Source organism: Andrena cerasifolii, chromosome 9, assembly GCF_050908995.1.
Source record: "Andrena cerasifolii isolate SP2316 chromosome 9, iyAndCera1_principal, whole genome shotgun sequence".
In the NCBI taxonomy this organism is placed as follows: domain Eukaryota; kingdom Metazoa; phylum Arthropoda; class Insecta; order Hymenoptera; family Andrenidae; genus Andrena; species Andrena cerasifolii.
Window position 1 is genome coordinate 15,175,046 of NC_135126.1, and position 22,154 is coordinate 15,197,199.

Genomic DNA, 22,154 nt, shown 5'->3' on the forward strand with positions numbered 1-22,154 from the left:
TCCGCACGCTTTGTAAGCGCTGGTGGAGCCATTGCTTTGTCGAACAAATGAGGATCAGCTTGATTAACCTTACCCTATCTGGCTATATCGCTCGAGGGAAATTATGTAATTACAAAGTCTATAATTTTCTTTGACCCTATTACGTATTTTTCACATTTCAGACAATGCACAGCCTGGTCGTTAAATCTAATCACTTAATACACGTAAAATTTATTTGTCTGTCGAGGATTGGCTTAAAAGAGACCGAGTCAAAAAATATCTAAAAATTTCACGATTCTCCGCGTAATTTCATTTCAGCAACACATCGCACTTTTGGCAATACCGATGGAAATCGAAGTAGTAGCATTTGTTGCTTTAAGAAAAAAAATTGATCAACTAAGGTGAATGTCCCAATTTCTGATCATTTCGTATTTTTCTTATTATTATATGCGTTACGTTTGTACTATAATTGCAACAAAATAATTCTAAACTATTTAAACATTTACGTGAATATTGCACGAGCTTGGGGCAATACATACATCGCTATTTTTAATGAGCAGAAATACGAACATTTAGAGTATTTATATATTTAATTAGAAATTACTAATAGTTAAGTCTTGAAATATATTTCTTAAATCCTTTTTGAATTGGCTGATTTATTATTAAAGAATTAATCAATTACTCTGCAAATTTTGATCATAAACAAATTTTTTACACCTTCTTTATGACAAGTATCTCTTAAATGAGCAGAAATTGAGACATTCACCTTTTTCGATTCCACCGATATTTTTTTTCAAAATTCTATTCAAAATTATGTCTCTTAAAAAAAGAGAAAATAACTCTTGGAATACCTAAGAATAATACAGTCTCTGGAATTTCTTGAACTTCCTACCAATAAAAACTTTAGACATCTTAGACATCAAAATTAGATGTAAAAATTATTCAAAGAAAATCCTAGTACCGAGCACCTTTAAAAATGAATTTCTCTCGAATAAAACGTACGTTGAAATTGTAAAATATCACGTATACTCGCGTTGCTTAAGCAATTATCCAACAATTAACGATTCACACACTGTCTACTAAAATCTTAATGAACGATCTTGACCAAATAATACCCATAGTAATTACAGTTGAAGGCGAGTGTACAAGGAGCTCCCCATTCTACGGGTGGGCAGTGAAGCCACCAGCAAGGTTGCACTGGAAGCTTTAATAAAAGCCCTAAAAGCTTTTAATAAAAGCGGTACACACTTTCATTTCACTTAAGGCTGCAGTTCAGGTACCAAATGCCATTACTTAGGCACGATTAAATGCAACTACCACTTCAACGATTCCAGCTACTAAATCAACTCTGTAACTAGAGAGATAACGTAATCTACGGTAACGAATCTTTGTAGTTCTGTATTCACCCCCTGTTAATGGTCAAAGTTCGCCAGATCAAAAGGCACATGGAAATCACGATGTGGTCCCTCTCGGAATGTAATTACCATTCTATGATCAGCTGGTGTGCATTCAAAGCGTATCTACTAACAAAGCTGTTCCACATCAAATTTAATCCTTCGCAGAAATTAGTGTCATGGCCAGAAACTGATAGAGATGTTTCAACAACTGACATTTTTAACGTAAAATCAAGAATGCCGAAAACTGAACAGGCTGTGAACTTTTAAATTTTTTAAACATTTCCATGGACACCATACTTTGACCATTATATCTCCACGCAACGTTACATTTTTCCATCAAAATAAATCGACTTGATAGTCGAAACCAAACGACTAAGTAAGTAGTTCGATCCCAGAAATCTCTTCTTGCAAATGGCAATCCAAATTCCAACTACCTTTCCCACTTCCGACATGCTCCAGTACCATTCGTTTCGTCGAGTAGCAGGTAATCGATCAGTGAAAAGCAAATTGCCGCCAAGGCATCTCGATAGAAACCGAACGTGGGAAATTACACGTCCCCAGAAGTTGTGTACCAATTACGATTAATGGTCCCCCTTCTTCGCCAATAAATTCCCAACTAATTTCGTGATTACACACGTGTGCATACAGAATTCGTTGCATCCCCCAACTGCACCGCGACACATATCCCGCGAGTTATGACAGCAGGGTGCCACGAGTATTGCCAGAAAAGTGGATTCGCCTCGGAGTCACGAGCCTGTTGTAACTCGCTGGGACGAAGTTCTATAAGTTCAGCCCCGTCCCGGCGGAGATCTCAGCCTGAAGATATGAAAGATTAACTAGTAAACAGGAACAGGAACGCGCACCGATCGCTGTCGATCGGTGCCATTATTAAACGGAAGCCACCCGAGAACGTTTCGCGCTGCCTCGCCAAAGAATTCCATCCAATTGGAATATTTTGCAATCGACGATGGATTCTCCCTGTTACGCAACGCAGAAGCATTGATAAATAATTAACGTCCCGTTGTAATTCCCATCGCAGCGTTAGATCGACGTGTATTTTCGCATTGCTGGGTTTTTTAATATAATCGTCTTCTATTTTTCGACTATGGATCCACGTGGATTTATGACGACTCTCGACATTGGCTGGAGTCGGTCGAGAATATCCATGAGTCCATTCACAGAGCATTGCGAAAGAGAGGAAGTGGAACACGTGTCTTGGGAGGGAACCACTGGAAGCTTTGTGGGCAGATGGACGGAAAAATAGTTGGTCTATGCTTGGAACTTTGTGTAGACACGATATGTAGTTTCTGAGATATTTAACGGTGTTGTCGAAGTTATTGTAAGGGACATTTTCCGTACAAGTCCAACTCGAGGCAAGGAGAAAGGAGACAGAAACGGGCACTGAACCGAAACTTCAATTCAGAATTTCTAGATCACAATGCTTCAATCCCCCCAGCTAATCTATTATTTCGCTAGAAAGAAGATTCGAGTTCTATCAGTTTCCGGGTCCATTTGACCCACCTTCTTGAAGAATATAAGGACAGCGAATCATAGCAATATCGGAATATAAAATGAGAACTTATTCTGAGGTTTGTATCAATAAAACTGTAGCTCAAAACGCGCCCTGTATGTCCATATCCATGGTCTGAGGGTTAAACATCTCGTAAACTATTAAATATTAAATTCACTTACTTTCGCCATTTCTGCTCACAAAAATTTATTAAAATCTGTGCTTAGCCCCCTACTGCGAGAACAAAAGACCGCGCGTTTCCTCCCAGCATCTCCAAGTCACACGTGGCACCCCCGAAAATGAATCGCCGAAATTCTGACGGACGATAATTATGAAAACCCCGCCCGTGCCATTGTGCCGGGATTTCGCCTATAAATAAACAGAGATACTACGCAACGAGGCCGTTACGCTCGCTAAACACAAGGAACAGTTAATGGAAGCGGACTACCTGTTCTGTCCAACGTTTCGTATGCACCGAGCCGAATTGCATCGGAATAAGCACCTGTGTAACCCACATAAACCGTGGCCCCGCAACCTTACGCTTTTAAAATACGGCTCCTTGCGCCATTTCCCGCGGAAAGCATTCCAGGAATGCGTGCAGAAAGATCTGTTAGATAGATACGCGTGCGGGCAAAGCTGATTCCATTCCACTCGAGGGTGCAACTTTCGAAAGTGATTCGAGGTGTTTTCAGCTCACCACCTCAGCCATCGGCGCGGCCATGGCCGTGGATAACAAAGATGAATGCTCGAGTTGCGTTTCGACCGTGCGTCATGCCACCATGTGTATATACAGGGTTTAGCAGAAACACCTGACGGCTCTCAAAATGAAATACAGAGGCATCACTTTGTATTAAGGGGTTACATCGCTTTGCATTCTAAAAACAGCAGCTACCTTTGGATTTTTTTTTTTTTAGATAATGATAAAGAAAATGAAAAATCTAGAACTAAGCATTTATTATACAACTATTGAAATACACGAAAATATTGTCGAAAGTGAGAATAACAGGTTGTTTACTGATGCAGCTAATATACTGTATTATTTTTTGCGATAGTGATATTCTAATGGTATTCGGAAATTTGTAAATCCAAACGTTCGTGCATTGCAAGTATTCGGAAGAATTGTATAATTAGAAGTGGGAGTTGTTGGTAACCCCTATGACAGCTGACGTCTTAACGTAGAATTGCGAATTAACCCCATTAGAGGAATGTGTGATTCTCTGTTCTATAGTCAGTCACGTAGATAATATACTTCCCTTTAATTGCGAGATTTTTACACTTTATACTGCATATTTGTCACACTGTTAAATCTAATTAGATAGAAATTTGAAATCACACCAAAACAATGGTGAACACAGATATATGGAAAATAACAAGAGAGTGTTGGATGTAATGGATGATAATCCTTATTAGTCTTATTACCTCTAGGCTAATGCAAATCGTGAGTAATAAAGATAAGTGACATCTGTTATTGGAACAATCATAAATTATTTCAACAGGTTTGCTCTGCAAATATAGGTACGTAACATAGGTATAATCTGATTTAAATAATTTGAAACGTCTACGTGCTCCTAACTCTCTGAAATCACTTTGTAGAACATCCTCTGTCTTATCATCTTATTTTTACTTCGTTACAATTTTTTATTAATTCTAACAGCATCTAGGAGAACTTCGTTTTTCGCTTAAAATATTTTGAAGTATAGATTAACTTCTTCGTTATTTTGGATACACAAAATTGTTTTGAAACAATGTCCCAGATACCTGTATTTTCTTAGTATAATTACCAGATGTTGGTAGAGCCACCCTTGAAATTACGTTTGAAGATGGTTCTGTTAGCTTGATAATAGTTTGACTTGCCGTGGGCATGTATTAATACCGCGACGGAGTTTGCATTGATGAACGTATCAATGATTAACGACCGTAATACCGTCATAAATTTGCAACATCACGCGAGCACAACACTTTGTTTGCCAAACACAAACTAACTGACTCCGACAGCATTAATTTTACACTCATGTAAGCTTAAAGAAAATTAGGATCCAACAGTGATTTATATAAATTCCGTCGAAGAAGCAAACTCGCAATTAAAAAGCAACCAAAGAAACTTTGTTTTCACTCAGAAGACTATTCAACGTTTCACTTCTTAACATTCCACCATTAATGAAAAGAAGAATTACGAAAATAAGTGAATCTTGAATCCATAATTATCTAAACGCTTCGTAATTCATTTAGCTATCCATAAAATCGATTATAATTTCCTTCAAAATTAAATAAAAAAGAAGTCCAGCGAACGGAACAGAATCCATTATGAGAAGCTTCATTTTCAACGAAATCAAATGCAAATGTAGCTGGTGCGTGCATGGATCATATTTCAACCTACGTTTTTCTCTGCAGCTTGTTATTTCCATCGATGTTTATGCAAACTGGTGAGGACGCAATTGCAAATAAGGCAACAGGTCATTCGCAGCTTACTTAATTGCGTGAAAGCCCGACATCATTCAAAATGATACTCCGATCGTCCCACATATAGAACACTGATACCAATTAAGCACGTAAACTCTGATTCTGATGCACTTCCATTTCCTCCAAATGATTGCCACGATTCTTTCTCTCCGTCACATTAATGATTCTCTCTTTTTGCTGAAACTCCATACCATCGGCTACTGTTTGCTTTTACTTTTTCTATCCCTCCCATACCTGTAATATTCAATTGTATCGTACCATCGCGACGACCAGATTGAAAACTGAGAATCTAACAAGGCTGACAAGGGATACTCTGCACCTCGGAAATTAATAAAATATAAATAATCCTCGACGTCTCGTGATGCACCAGTTTCAAAGTGATGCCATGGCAAGGAATGCTGGGTACAATATTCGTGGTGTTCAGGTGAAAGGTGTCATCCTGCGCTTGCAGGAAGTGGTCTGAAGCCATTAGACAGAGAAATTTTGAGTGAAGGGATTAGAAGAGTTTTAGCAGCACCACAAAATTCGTAATTCAAGGGATGTATGCAAGTCGAAACTGCAAATATGGGTGCAGCAAGTCCCATAATAAGTCTGACTTGAAGAGAAACGAACCTCCATTAAAGTAGACAATTAATTACACCCTCTGATTACCATCTATTACCTCGCAACATTATTCTACCGAAGAACAGAACTTGAAGACATCAACACCCTAGGAAACAATATTCGAGAATACTTCAATCAAAGAAACTTCACAAATTTTCTCGCTACCGTATAGGTAACAGGTTTCCAAGAAAATAGGAAGAAATAGAACTAACGAAGTGATTAAGCTTTCTCGTAGAAGTATGGGGTGTGTTTAAAATATTGATCCAAAGATCGCAGGAAAATCGACACAAAGCAGGGTGGCCAACAATGAATGTGTAACTGTAAGTGTAACAACAAAAGGATCAAAGTTATTTTGGGTCGAGACTCGACGAGGTGGTTGCAGATCGTGATCATTGGGAATGGCTGTGCTGCTGAATATACACAGTCGTCCTATGCAGGCGTGGATTCGTTGCAACACCTGCACGTTCGCGCAACCGTCGATGGCATCGCGTTCTCGAAGCTTAACAAAGTTCTTCTCAGTCCTAACGAGCTTACTCTTGACAAAAGCCAGTCAAGTGTACGGCTTCCGTCGTTGCGATGCAATGGCTAACCTACATACCGACATATTATTACGCCCGATTCGCGCTATCAATGCGCATATGGCTCTATGCATATAACCAAAGCGTTGCCAATGCGCTCTATGGCTGATCAGCTTGAGACCCATACACTGGATCGTTGAATAGATGCTTTTCAATTTCGAAAAATTACGCTGAGCTTACTTCCTCTGTTGCGCAACGCATGCTTCTTCTCTTGGGCACGATGCCTCGTCCGAGAAAGGTGGCTGATAGTCACATGCCTACATGGGGAACTGACGTCGTAGAAATTAATGAATACGATTTTGTATCGAATTTGTATAATAGTTATCTCTATCCTCTTTTGAACCAGTGCTTTTTCTACCAAGTTATCAAGTTCAGTACCTACATATAAAATACAAACCCTAAGCAAGAGAAGTGTCCTACGCGAAAAGGCACTCAGACGTCACCGAGGCAACTCTCAGTTCCACACACTTGCTCGTATCGCGCTTGGTATCCACTGGCTACAGTTCATTTAAATACAAAGAAATCTAAGTTCAATGATTGTACAGCTTTGCCACGAGTCTATCCAAACGCAGGCATCCATCACGACCAAAATACCGATCAGTCGAAATTTAGAATCGCAAACCTCCCCATTCAGCTCCTCCATGCCCAAATCTTTAGGTACCGAGCGGTAATTTCCAGCGACCTCACCCTCCGTCCAGCCGTGTTTCCCCGTGGCAGCAGGTTCCCTCCGCGAAATATCCAGCAACTGCTTGTAATTTCTGCCATAGCTACCGTGGAATTTGCTTTCTATGCAAATGCAGGGTTTCTGCGCGCGCCCAAGGAGGCCAGGCCGTATTCCAAGTACAAAGGACCGTATGATTCGGCTTTTATCGGCCCGTCCACGTGTTCCCGGCCTCGGCTGCGCCCTGAAGCAGCTCCGGGCTGAAAGAGAGATCCTAAATTCCGTCTACCCTCTATCTAGAATCTAGACTGTCGCGCATCCGCTGCCACACGCATTTCCATAATACGTACACAATCGGCCGGGAGCAACCGAGAGCGCGGGGCGAATGATCGTGTGCCATGGATTTGTACGGCACACGACCGTCCAATTTCATCTGAACCGAGGCTAGAGCCAGGCCAACTACGTATGTACCGCCGCCGTTCCTGGCGTAATTGAATACTCAATAGGATTTACCAAAGCGGACCAACGCGGCTACCGCGTCCATCGACACGACACACGCCAATATTTGATCCGTGTCAAAAGCTCCCAGGCAGATTCGCCCACGGATTTCGAAAGGTCGTTAAACACCGTCCAACCCACCCCCTCTCTGCTCCCCCGCTCGCGCCTTTCCCTGGTATTGTTCTATCCTCTTATCGCCCTCCCCTCTTTCGACTTCATTCTCTCCAACCTTCGACTCCATTTTTTTGCGAGTGGGACACCACTTCGCTAACTTTTCGGTTTTAGTCGTGTTCCGTACTGTCCTGCCGTTTTTTTTTATGATATTAAAACAGAAATACCAACACACTGAATGTCTCACAAAAAAATATTCATTTCTAAGTATGTACATACATCCTTGCACACCTAGTAATAAGTCCATTCGCCTTAAGTTTCATTCAAGAAAAGAAGAAAGATACTTATCATACTTATCATATCACACGTTCTTTCGAATCGAACATTCTTCGAACTTACTCTGTATCACCAAGAGGAACAGAAATATTTCAAAGTCCACCATTACGTGACTCACCCTGGACACTTTCGCAAAATAATTAAGCAAGCGCTTACCTAAATGCCTCCATCGCTCGCTAAGACACCCGAAACTTCAAAACCTCCAGCCACAAACCTAGACGTTCACCAAAAATACCCTCAACAACAAAAACAGTGTTGAACACAGCGCTCAGAGGCGTCACTCCATTTCAAGCAGCGCGCAACGTGCTCCTTCCCTCCAAAGAAGGACGTCCTTTTCCACCCCACCTACACCCCCTAAACAATTCACCCCAGAGTCCATAAAGCCCAAAGTGAAAGTAAGGTTTTCCCTCGATCAACGACGAAACTGCTGCTTTACATTCACCCCCGCCCAGCGTGCCCAATAAAAACTCGAATAAATTCCTCCGCCACTCCTGCTCGCGGGGGTTGTCCTTACTTTTGCATGGCGAGGTGGCTAGATAGAAAGACCAGCTACCAGTAATAGAAATCTTTATCCAAGCCACGTCTAATTTATCTTCGTTCCCCCCTACGCGCCTGCTTCCCACCCTCCGTTTCCTTCTTTCTCATCCCCTATCTCTCCCCGTTTACCCCGGCCGTCCCAGCTCGACTAAGGAGACCGGTATCCGGTAGAACGGCGCCGATACGCTGTGCTGTGCTTAGGCAGTGCTGGAGCCTGCACCACGACGGCCAAATCCACAGGTGCGGTCGAAAGGGTGCTCACGTCGCGCGGAAAAGCCTTTGAATCGACGGAATACGGCCGACAACGAGGAGGACGGCGACGAAATCGACGTGTATACACTACCCCTCAAAAGTTTCGCTGCCAAAGCACATTTGCATTCCGTGGACGAGCACGCAACGCAGGCGTCCGCTAAATTTGCCGTGCCTCGATCTTCGCACCATTATCAAATGATTTCCCTGCTCTTGGGCCGTCTGATTCACTTTCTGCCGAGGGGGGATGAATTTTGGATGGATTTGGAAGTTACTGGTGTCACTCTGTGAGGAGTTCGCGATTCTGCGACGAGTTTGTAGTTTTGAAAGTTGGCTGGATATTGTTTGCTGTTCTTTGGGTGTGTTCTCCTTTTGATTGGTTTATAGGGGTGCCAGGTCTTATTGGAAGGGGGTAGCTTGATGAGGGAATGAGGCTTCGAGGTGTCGCGAGTGGAGGATTGTAGGTTGAAATCTGAGTGATGAGATTAGAAGTGGGATGGTTAGTCCGCAGGAGAGTAATTACAGAATGGGGGTCACGACAGCAGTGCGGAGCACTTGAGAGTAATATGAGACATCAGTATTGTGGAGGCGAGAACGCTGCGCGGAGAGTCGACAGTGGAGAGCGTTCGAGTTATTTCGAAAAACTGGATTCGAAATTTCAAGTTCTTTATTCAGACAGGCGAAGTTTCCTACGTCGAGTCATATCACGATTAAATGGGATTGTACTCGCGACAAAGCATGGAGGAAAAGATGTTTCTTTTTTTTTTTAGGGAACTGAGGACATTGGTGAACCGATGAAACTCGAAACAAAGGGGAATAGTGAGAGATACTCAAAGGAAATGTGGTAGTAGCTCCGGATTGTAGCTAATTGGAAATGAAAGGTACCAAACATACTACCCAGCTTTGCAGAAAGCGCAGAAAAAGGAATGAGAGGAAAAGGGTCCTTCGGACAATTCAATTTCTGTCATTACCAGATCCCTATACCACGCAATTGCTAAGAAATAAATTAGCTAATGGTATCAGAGACCAAGAACCACAATCAAGAGAATATTTATAACAGCCAAGGGAGAAAAGCCTTAATCAACAACTAAGATGAATATCCGAAGAAGAAGAACATTTGTAACAACAAAATTATCAAATAAACTTCCAGTAGCCACTACAACTTAACTTACACCTTTCCATCTCCATGTAAGCGTCTCCTAATCAAAATTATTGAACTCCATTTTCTTCAAGTTTCTTAATTTGGATACAAGCACGTGACGCATCAATTTCTTCCACATTTTATTCCACAAGCTTCATCAGTTTTACTTCCAGGACACGACTGAAAAGGAAGCACGCGAGACTGCTCGATTCCGTCACCATTCTACTGCGAGTACAAAATTGAGGAGTGCCCTCGTCGACTTGTGTGCCCAAACTTTTGAACGGTATTGTATGTACGTCACCACTCTGCAGACCTCTCTCGCTCTCTCGCAAGCTCTTCAAGGTAAAGTGCGCCCTGGCCGTTCTCGATTCACACAGGGGCGACAACCTTCGGTTCGCTTGCGCGCACGGATCGTTTCATTCCGAACGGCGCGGCTAGACGCGCGTTTCCTATCACCACGGGCACTTTATCTCGCACGGAGGTGGGGGGGGGGGGAAATTAAATTTGCCGCGTGAAAGGGGTTCGAGGAGCCAACTAACTTTTTCTTATCGGTGAATTCGCGCGAAACCCCTCGCTATTGTTCTGGCTGCGTGGCCGCCGCGCGAGCATCTAACGGAGGACGGGGGACCAACGCGGGGAATCAACTGTCGATGCGCGTCCCGCGGCCAATTTTATTCGCTATCAGTCGGCTGGTTATCGTTATCCAGCGTTTCGTCTTCTCCACGGTCGAAGGAGAATTAGATCCGACGGGACAAAGGAAGCGGACGAGTCGAGAGGTCGAGGCATCCTTTTCTTATCAAACTTGCCGTGAAATTTGCCCCCCCCCCCCATTGTTCCCTCGATCATCTGCTCGCGCGTCATCGTAATGAAGTGGAATCGGAATTCAATGGGAGAGCTGCGAGCGCGGGAGACGCGGCTCTTAATCGACGGGTTTAATTTTACTTCGGACAATACGACGCCGAGAAGCGCGGGGGCTGGGCTCGCGAGCTAAAAGCGTGTCGAGCAGCCGAAAAACCGTCGGGACGACTCGTTCCGAACGGACGGGGTGAATGGGCCGCGATTATCGCGCAAAGTCTACCAAGTATCAGAGTTAATGACGCGGAATGAATGCGCGGTCGCGTAAAATGCGGCTGGCACCCTCTCGATCCACTAATTTTGTTAATCTTAATTTAATACGCGCATATATACTGCAACGTCGGCCGGAAGCAATTTGCTGATTCGATACACGTGTAAAATGCCGCGGCGAGAGTGTGGCTTCGCTTTATCGAATTCCCTCGCGGAAAGCGAGCGACGTACCGAATTCGGTGACGCATTATCATTAAACGAGACGGCAAAAACGCGGCGGAATTTTCGCCGCCCTTTTTTGTCGTGCTTAAAGGGCGCGCGCTTTTTCTCCGGCTAAGCTATACACTTTCTCGATAAGCAGACAGCTTGCTTTGCGTCGAATACGGGGCTCAGAAATATCGTTTAAACAAGAAAGCTATATTAAATGAAGAAAAAACCCGTGTTAAGCAGACAAGTATTATTAAAGCTTATACCATGGTTTGCAATTTGACTCGTAGTGTATTTAATTTCATTCATACACGTTTTCGATTAAGCTTTCCTATTAGCTTCTGATTTTGTTATAATGTACAATGCTTGTTTTTGTATAGTACGAAGTAAAAAAAATCATTCGTAATCGACCTACGTAAATCGATTATTTTCTGCACTTCGTGTGGAGGATTTTGATGAAACTGAGATATGGTGTAGTTGATGAGAAATTAATATGGGTTTAAGTCATCGTCTGTCTGATTTCGAATTTGTTTAGCAAATACAGGTTGTCCAAGTTTTACGAAAATAGGCAAGACTTGCGAACTTTGACGGTCTGTATTTCTTTAACAACCTGGAAATCAGCAAACCGATGACTGAAACCCCCCCTAATTTCGCGTGGATTACATCATATTTCAGTTTCATTAAAATCCCTTGCATCGAACGCAAAAAATGATCGATTTTGGCGTGGATTGTCACGTAAGTAACATAAATAGACCCCGTATCCAACAAGCGAGGATTAAAATTAATTAATGTTTATTTATTTGGTACATAGGGCTTCTCGTTATCAACTGAACTCACTTTTAAAAAATTATGAATTGCTAATTATGTGTTTTACGATTGTTGGCACGATATACTTGAGCCTCTAGTCATATGGACCATTTCTAAAACATTCGAAAAACCCCAATGAGAGTTCATCTACATTAAAGACACGACCTTTTCAGTATTCCTCAAAGGAATTGTCGTATCTTTTAATCTCTCGCAACCGTGAAATACAGAGCACACGATTCGCAGAAAAAATGGTTCTGCGAGTAGAATGAGTCACATTAATGTCAGACACGTATCCATACGTCTTAAAAAAACATCATAATACATTTCACTTAGCGCGGAAGCATTGGTCACGTGGAAGTACGATAAAAACTTATTAGGAATAGTACAAAAACTAGTCCATCAGCCAGATGATACGACATTACTTTCATTTGCTGAATGCACATTATACAGTGTGCGAGAAAAGGAAAGATCGAATCTATTAAATGCCCACATGGACGAGGAACAAAACTAGCATCGAAATACAAGCTATTTAAATCAACTTTCCATATCCATTCGGACTAATTAAGGGATATGTTTAATTTACAAAACATAGCATCCAATATTCATATTCTCACTTTCAGTTTAAGAACGTCTCAATTCCGAACAGAATTATTGCTCCTCCTTGCGTACGTGTCTTCCACCTAATTTAATTTAAAATTACGAGATTCCGAAATGTGCAGTTGAAAATCGTAGAATACGCAATTATAACGAGACACAGAAGAGCGTGACTCGTTTTTCAGCCAGACACGAAGTGCAAGGAATTATGCGGCGATAATGTTTTCGATCGATGAAGCGTTACTCACGATGTTTGACGTGCAGCCTAGGAACGGGATCTTGCGGCCAAGCCACGTTTTGCGCAGCTAAGCTGATTAGCGCCAAAATTCGCAGCGACGTGCTCATCTTGGAAGCAAGTGGCCCTGCAGGGTATCTTGTGAATCAGCGGTAGCTGTCGATCCTCGTCATCGCCGCTCCGATCGTCATTCCTGCAACAAACAATCCAATCGTCAATATTAATACTTTCATTCTGACACATTCAACACTCATCAGCGCGCGCTTCTTAGAGATAGAAAGAAAATTTCCAGACAAAAGTTACTTCTTTTAATTAAGGCTACCATTTGGCAACTTACAGTTTTAACAAATCGCGCGTGAGAATTGTTGAAACTTCAATTTGTAGGGGATAAGAGAATCTATCGGTTACACTGGTCAATAAGAATAGAGGAACAGGAAATTTACAGACCCAAGTGCAACCCCGTTTCCAACCATCACAGAGGCAATAAATTCGATTAAGTGGATCTCGATAATTCGTCCAATCGAGTTATACAAGCCATTAAAAGGTTCCGTTCTTTCTAAACCAAATCCACTGCTGCAAACAATTCAATGAATGCATCTCATCCAATACCATTCTAATCAAAGACTAATCACTCCCTGGAACCTCAAGGATCCATCAGACCACCATTACCACTCCCCTTTTGGCCCGACCACAAATCTAAACACCTCAGTTCGAACATAAGCAATACTCCGGCATGATCGTTCTGCACATCCTCAGAGATTCACCGCCACGCCGCGGCGCCCCGATAATCAGGAAAAGTTTGCCCGCCGTTGGCCGGAGGGAAAGTTTCGCGCGTGGTCGCGTTAAAAATGCAGACATTTTCTTAAATCTCGCTGGCTCTTAACAAGGGGGACGACAGTGGCGCAAGTAGAACTGCGAGCGCCTTAGTTCCTTTTTCGTGGGCAACTTATATATGCGCGACTTCTTGCACAGAACGGCTGATGAGGGAGGTCGAGGGGGTGGTGGAGAAGGAGGGTAGCAGGTAAGATAAAAGGCTAACGAAGGAACGGAGGAGGACCCAGCGGTAAGAACGAAGCGCTGCGACGACGACGACGACGATGAACAAGACGCGACGATGGCATGCATTATGCAGAGAGGTCGACAGCTGCAGCTTCTATTTGTCCTGCTGCTATGACTTCGAATACGTCCGCGATTAGGTGGAAAATCGCACGTACACGTGTATAAAAGCCACCCACTGGGTGGAGCTCCATATTCACCGCGGCCCGTAAATCGTGGCACAAGTGATGCGATGTAGATTCTGTGGCTCCAAATAAATCGAAATTGCGGAATAACTTTTTGCCGTGCGTAGCTTCACTTTTCACAAAAATGACTGAAAATCGATTGAGTGCGCATGCTGCTCGCTGATATTTTACGTAACATGTTTTTACTGTCAACAGGGTAAGTGCATCTATTATCGCCTGGCACTTAATATCGCCTCTCGTAACATCTTCTGAAGTAAGTGCTGACATGCGTTGGTAATGAACTGATTCTGTAGCCAAGCATGTGTAGGAAGATGTACTATGGTTGCAACGTCACTTGAGCAACGTCTAGCGTAGAAGTATTTCAGTGAATCTTGATAACGTACAAATTTATTGAGCCATGACTATTTTACATCGCGTTGAGGAAAGATAAGTTTATACAGTCGGCGAATGCATGGGTATTTGCGGCGAGTACCGAATATTTCAAGAACTAAACAAACATTTTTTTATATAAACATAACGCGGTAATTCCAACCGGCGCAAGTGTTTCGGAGCGACCTCGGTGCGGAAGTTGTTCAACTCCGGGCAGTCAAGGGTCCGTCCTAGTGGCCTAAAACCAAAAACCCAAATAGTTTTGCGTTTCTAATAAAATGACACTACGGATGGGCCTCGATCGGCATTCAAAAATGAAAATTACGATAACGGCGCGTGTTTGAAAATGTAGTTGCGTTTTTCACTAAAAAATGTCAAGTTAACTGTGCAATAAAACTTATTAAATTTAATAATATTACTCTAGATTGATGTGCATTCATGTCGTAATTTTATTAAAATACAACTATTTGGTTCTTTGGTTTCAGGCTACTACCCTAAACTGCACGCAGTTGAACAACTTCCGCACCGAGACACTTGCGCCAGTTGGAATTACCGTGTTATTTTTATGTCAACAAAATGTTTGTTCACTTCTTGAAATACACAATAATATACCCCGAAAGTTTTGGAAAGATTGCACGTATAATTTCCTTACAAAAAATTCCCCAAGAGAACCTTGATTTCTGTCAATGACACGGGTTCCCTCTTAATCAATTTAATTAGTTCCAACATTTTTGTAAAGGGAAACAGTCTTTTTGTGAAAGCTGTTACGTAACATATCAGTCAGGTGCATGCGTAGGTACTCAATTGATTTGCCAAGTCATTTCTCTGGAAAGTGAAGCTTCGCGCAACAAACATTTATTCTATCATTTCGACTTATTTTGAGCCTGCGAATCTACCCACCTCACTTGCGCCACAATTTAACGGCACACTGTGTATAACCGCCGCCAACATCGTCTTCCGTGGATGTACATTGTAGAACTTCGTTCCGCTCGCCTTCCCGTCTTCAGACACTTAAAATTCAGCCCCGTAGACTGCAGCTGCGGTTCACGTCCACCTCCTTGCCCGTGTTGCATCCCGAGACGCGAAGGATTCGGCATCGATCGCTGCGAGGATCGATAACCATGCGTTTTTCAACTTGCCTCTCATACAAATTCTATTAGCGTAATTAGATTCTTCGACGCGAATCTATCCGAAGATCAAGAGACTCAAATTCAATTTAACCGCGTCGAACTGCATCCACTTGGAAATCAGGACGTAGACGCGACGGCGCTCGTTCCTCCTCCAGGCTTTCCTCGGGCTGCTTTCGTTCGGAACAGTGTTTTTCACTTGTAAATAATCCAGTCCTTATCTCTGCTCTTTTTGCTTCGAAAGAAGGGCGCTGCGTCGACTTACGGGAAACCAGGGGCTGATGCCTCCTTTGGGAATTGGCTTCTGGCGAGTGTGTAATAAATAACCCATCGATCTGTTCTTACTAATATGTTTCGATATTCATCCAGTAGATTAAAATCATTGCGTCCGTGTTTCTTGAAACTATTTGGAACATCACGTTCACTGATCAGATCGTCATTGTACGCATCAGAAATGACCGGAGATCTCGTTACACAACGAAACAGAGTACCTACCTACGTACCTATCGCGTCTACTTTTTGCGCGGAACATCTTGACTCGAACTCGAGTTAGAAGCAACTGCTCCCCATCGTAACCAAGGTATCCCTGTAATCAATATTCTAAGGCAAGGTACCCAGATGTTGTCCATGCCCGAAATCGAAACGAACCTCTCCTCCAACCCCACAACAGCAACAGTTGCACGAGTCGTTTTATTTTCCAGCCGATCAACTCTAATCCTTCTCTCACGAAGAAGAACGGTTCTTGCGCACGACTCTACCGATGCTTTCTCGGGGAGGCGGGATAATAAATTTGATGAAAGTCTCACAGGCTTCCCAGGGAACCGCTTTGGGGAGGGGGGGTGTAGAACTACTGCTGTAGAAGTGCAACGTAACACGGTGGAGGCGTTCGGCAAAAAGTTTTGTCGACGGTAGCGAAATAGCGAGATCGTAAATGAGGCGAAGTGAAAGATAGATTATAGAAGTAGGTTTAGGTGTTGGGCCCCGAGAGGGCCTGTGAACCCAGCGGCATGTTCTTTATCTTCCAGAAATACATATATATAGTGGTGTGTAACACGGTATCCTTGAGGATAAAAACCATCACATGTCTTCTTCGTCACTTTTTGCAGGGTTAAACTTATTGGGTCCTATTCTTACACACTTAAGGGCCTTAAGGGGAAGTTCCAATCTAAAAATCGATTTTTTTATTCCATTTTTCGAATGTTCAAACTGTTAAAAATACGTGTTTATAACACTAACTGTGTTATTCATTACCTATTGCTGAACTTATCGAGTCCTATACCAACATCCAAAAAACACACCGAACATATCCCAAGGCTCCAGCTTTATCTGCAAGTAACTCAAGAGCCCTACAGTTACATTCCACCCGTACGAACCAAGCTACAGACTCCCCACGTCAACCTGATCAAGGGAAATTAATTTCGAATAGCTATGCTTCAGACAGTCTTACGTACAATCTTATCCTCTTCCTCCCCCATCTTTCTTTTCAACCACCGACAATCGAAACGAGCTTCCATGCCCCCGCCTAATTTATGACCTCGCTGTTCCACCAGCAACACACGTGCATCGAGGAGCTAGCGAGCCACTGTTAGGCGTGGCACCTCGCCCTACTTTCCAGACACGAGACGAGGCTGCAGGATCGAGAGTCACTTCCCTCCAGCATCGTCGTCGCCGTCGGTTTCCGATCCCCCGTGGCAGCGGCCAGCGAAACGAGACTTTCTCTTACGTCAGACGAGTCACGAGCCATCGCTCGCCGTTACGACCCGCCCAGCCACTGCTCCGCGATCCGATCGGATACCCTCGGCCCCGAGCAAGAAAAAACCCCGATTTAATTTCCCTCATCGGATCGCTGCCGCGGCAGAGCCACCCGGCGAGAAGGGGCTGCAAAGCCAAGTAAACGGACCTCCGGCGAGAGGTGGATATCCCGCGACGAAGGCATCGCGCGGAAGCTCAACGATTACTTCCTGTCGCGATCCAAGTCCAAAGGCGAGTCCCCAGATCGAAGAAAGTTAAAACCAAGCTCACAGATTCCCTTGGTACTCTCCTACAGCCACTTTATGGCCACGTATACACGTGCACCGCTCCTCTGTAAGTCACTCGGTACTCCCTCTGTCTTCGGCAGAAGGGAAGCAGTGTTACATGGGAAGACTTCTGGCAATTGTATGGTTTAGAGGTCCTTGATGATATCGTTTGTCAAAACGTTGAAATTAATTGATGCGACTGTTTACTTCATGGAGAATGTAACGAGCAGCTTTATTAATATGTACTAAGTAGTAATATGGAGTAATTGAATTGACGAGTGGATATCGCCTAATTTATATATCTCTCTACTCACTAAAGCTTTCACAGTTCTAATCCGAACACACGTTTGCAAGTCCAATTCGCAAAAGTCGCCTTCTTCCTAGCATCGATTGTAAGGAGGCGACTTTTACGGACTGGATTTGCAGGGCTACGATGAGATTAAGAGATCGTACTTAGATCCTCGGAACAGAGTGAGATTGCTTCAATGGGTAAAGCGATATGTAAATTAAACAACACTCGAGTGCTGAAACGCGCTCTACACAGGTAGCATTAATTCGAATGTGAAAAAGTCTGCAATAGTAAGTACGTTGTAAGGGTTAGTCGATAGTACAATCTTCGTGAAAAGAACTTGCGTATCCTTCGACTCCATATCGTACCTTAAAAAACTATATGTTATGTTAAACGATTTTATTAAAAATGCACTAAAAACTAAAAAAATAATTCTTTTCTTTTACTACATTTTCTATGGTATTTTCTTTCACTTTAAATAATTCATTTTAAATAAAATCGTGAGGCATGATATATTCCATAACAGGATACGAATCACTTTCATGCAGATGCAAAAGTCGAAATGAATTTGTTGTGAGAAAGTTTTCATTCGCATTAATGAAACAAAATGTTTTAATTACAGGATGCAAGTTATAATGTGACATAAAACTGATAAACTATAGTTGATGATGTTCCACTTGCCAACCGATACTTCAACTTCTGGTTGCACATAGTGCCCCATGATTTTATTTTAAGAGAATTATTTAAAGTGAAAAGAACACCATCGAAATTGTAGTAAAAGAAAAGAATTATTTTTAAGTTTTTAGTGCATTTCAATTTAGTGTTTAATGTATTTTTAATAAAATCGATTAACATAAAAAAACAGCTCAGACTTTTTTACAAATATTTGTTATCGCTGTATACAATTTAACAGTTTGCTTAAACGCTATAGCGCTAAAGTCACTAAAAACTACAATTTCGATGGTGATATACCACGAACGCCTGCAAAGTTTTAGTTTTACTATGCGTACATACGTGACGGATGATTGTCATCCAAACTACGCAAAGTTTCAAGACAATTGGATATTTGGAAGTTGGTTAAATTTGAGTTGCCAGATTTGAACCATACGTACAAACATACAAACAGAGAATCGAAGCTGAATAAAATCGTTTAATAATAAAACGACGGAAAATTCTGTAAACTGAATCCTGAAGGAAGTGAACTAAACGCTGCAATCAAATGTTTAAGTCCCACCCAGAATTATAAAACCCATTGCAACACCGAATGTGTTAAATATCTCCCAATAACAAGTGGTACCATCAGAAAACCCCTTTATCTAACACTGCTTACATTTTACGCAAGAAAACTGTCCCCAACAGCAAACACGACTACCAATCCAAAAACCACTAAACAAGCCACGCGTCACCAAGACAAACAGACGTCAGTTACAGCCCGTCACTCGACCACGCAAGCACAAGCAATCATAAAGCAAACTTCATCTGCGCTCGCCGCGAATCAACCAGATGCCCGGCGAAAAAACCGAGAAACGATATCAGTGATGCGCGTACCTCGTGCAGAAAGAAAAGTAACAGCGCCGACAGCACGCTAGACTTTCACAAAGGGCCATGGAACAGCGGCGCGGATAAAAAAAACGAGCCCGCAAACGCTGTTTCGAAACAAAGATCAAGTGGGACAGGACTGGAGCACGCAATGATCAGATCCCTCGGTGCATTTCCCAGCGTTATCTGCGACCGATTCGTGGCGTTTCGCGGCCGGCGGAGAGCGGAGCAGGGAAAACGGTTGCGACGGCGGAAAAAAAAACACGGGGAAATCCAGCAAGATCGCAGAGGCGGGTCGGGTGGAACCTGTGCCCAACAGGGCCCGGCACAGAGAAAGAGATCACGAGGCAGGCGGGGAGAATTGGCGGGCAAGAGCCGACAGCCGACGCCAGAACACGCCCCGTCTAATTATCCATGCGCTTTGTGCGTGTAGCGCAAAAGCTACAGCAGCAATAGCAAAAGCACCGGGAGTGCAGTGGCTGGTCTCGGACCGTGGATAATTCTAGGCCGATCGCTCACCGTTCAACGAGCCGAGGATCAAAGCAAAAACAGTACGCGCGCGCGCTCGTCTTGCCCGCGATTTCCAGCCTGGTGAAATCCTCGACGATTTTCTGCCGTGATCGTTCGTTTCGTACCAACGCGCCTTACAAAGACCATTTACCTGTGCACCTAGCGCCCTCCTCCCTCTCTCTCTCTCTCCCACTTGCTTTCTCCAGCAACATTTTTTTCATCCTCTCTTTTCACCCCGATCATACCTGCGCGGTGAACACCTCGCCTCTCCTATTTTTAGCGGTGCGTTTTACGTTTTACCTTTTCACTCATTAAATTTCCGTAGAAGCACGTATATCGTTCACACATTGGTGGCATCGTTTAGATGAAAATAAAAGTGACGACTCGGAAAGGATGAACTTGAAATAGAATCTTTGAAATACAAGTGTTCTAGGCGGGAACGGAACCTATGGCAATAAATGGCCTAAATCGTGGTCACGAAATATGTGCTGTAGAGATCTTTGCGAAGAAGAAGGCTAACATGGGAAGTCGACTACTAATCGAAGGCACGCGGCGCCAGAATCAAATGAGCCGGTTGTACAAGTTTTGCATCACAATGGACACGCCACCCTGTACCCCTCCACCAAAAAAGGGATATATTCGGACCCCGAAACGGGAGCCGGAGAGGTCGAAGAAGCAGTAACGCGAGTAGCAGCTGTTTTTTGGTCATTAATAATCGTCGCGCAGCGAAGTAGCCGAGGATTCTCTGGTCCTACTGATATCAATGGTGTGTCTTCTATTTTTAACCCCCGACGCAAAAGGGAATGTTTGTAAATGCTTAATTTTTTTGTTAACATTTCATAGCAGTCCCCGATGCATTCTTGAATATTGTAAGAATTCGAAAGAATACCTATTCAAAATTTCGTAACTTACTTTTTCGATTAATAAACCGTCCCATTTGCGCCGGGTTTCTTTTAAATTTTTAATTCAACTTATTTTTAAAATTTCCAATTGTTATAATCAAGTGTTCGCTGAATCTGAGGGTCCTCATTTAACTTCCTAACACCGCCGCGGATTTCGATCGCCCTGATAAACCGACGCAGTCTCGATGCCCCAGGTCGAGCAGACTTCGCCCCGTCCAAACGATCCATTTTTATTCCCGTGCTTCCCCGTCCATCCGAACGATGCTTATTCTATGAATATATCGGCCATGAATCCGTGGGCGTGCTCGTATTTTTACGATGCCAGTATAGCTACCTTTCGATACGTCCGCGGGCTTGTTGCCCAAGAAATTTCCCTCGTTTATGAATTTATTTGGGAAAACGTATCGAAGGGTGAATGACTGCACAGTAATCTCCCGTGGAGGATTCGCCAAGTGTTTCACTTGTGCTCGTTGAAGAACGATGGAACGAATGGAGAATGGTGTGTATTTAAATTGTAACGAGGATGTGCTTGGACATTTGGTGTATTATTGCTCTACTCATACAAAAACCACGAAGATCTTATAATAATAACGTTCACAAATCATTTCAACCCCGACAAGTAGGTACACACAACTTCCTTCGACGGCATTTTTAAGTGAACCAGTTTGATCAATTTCATCGACATGTATAAATTTCAATTTTGTTGAATCAACCGCATTACTCAACCAAAGTGAACCGTAGAAAATCGCCTTTACATCGATGCACAGCGGTCTCGACGACAGAGGCCATTTACGGGCGTCCCGCTTTAGGCTCCCGTGCATCCATCAATGGAACTAACGGCACCTGAATGAGAGGTGTGAAATACACTCCATACAACCCCAAACGATGCTCGGCTATTTATTTCGCCACGCTTTTTTTTTGAGCCCGTTATCCAGCCTCTCGAAACATGTTTACCTTAACGGCCGGCTGATTTCGCCGACTTCTCCTATTTCGCTGACCACGCGCGTAGGGACGAGTGGAAGAAAAATAGGGAACTGGGTCAAAGCATCCAGGCGTTAAAGTAAACACGCCTCCAGCGTCCTTCCTAGGATGTCGGGAAAAACGTGGGAAAATAAAGAACCTCTGCTAGGGCTGTATGGACTATCTATATCGCTTCTCATTCGGTGTCTCTACTATTCCCATTCAAGAACA

The 22,154-nt window shown here is 43.2% G+C and overlaps 1 protein-coding gene across 2 annotated transcripts in view; it reads right to left on the reverse strand.

Annotated features, from left to right (window-relative positions):
* Window positions 1-22,154, reverse strand: part of LOC143373454 (semaphorin-1A) — a 446,461-nt gene that overhangs the window by 380,066 nt on the left and 44,241 nt on the right. For both annotated transcript variants that reach the window (XM_076820736.1, XM_076820735.1), the window contains exon 2: window positions 12,982-13,161. In XM_076820736.1, the coding sequence (XP_076676851.1) occupies window positions 12,982-13,078 (97 nt within the window). In that variant the 5' untranslated portion in view covers window positions 13,079-13,161. The remainder of the gene's footprint in view (window positions 1-12,981; window positions 13,162-22,154) is intronic.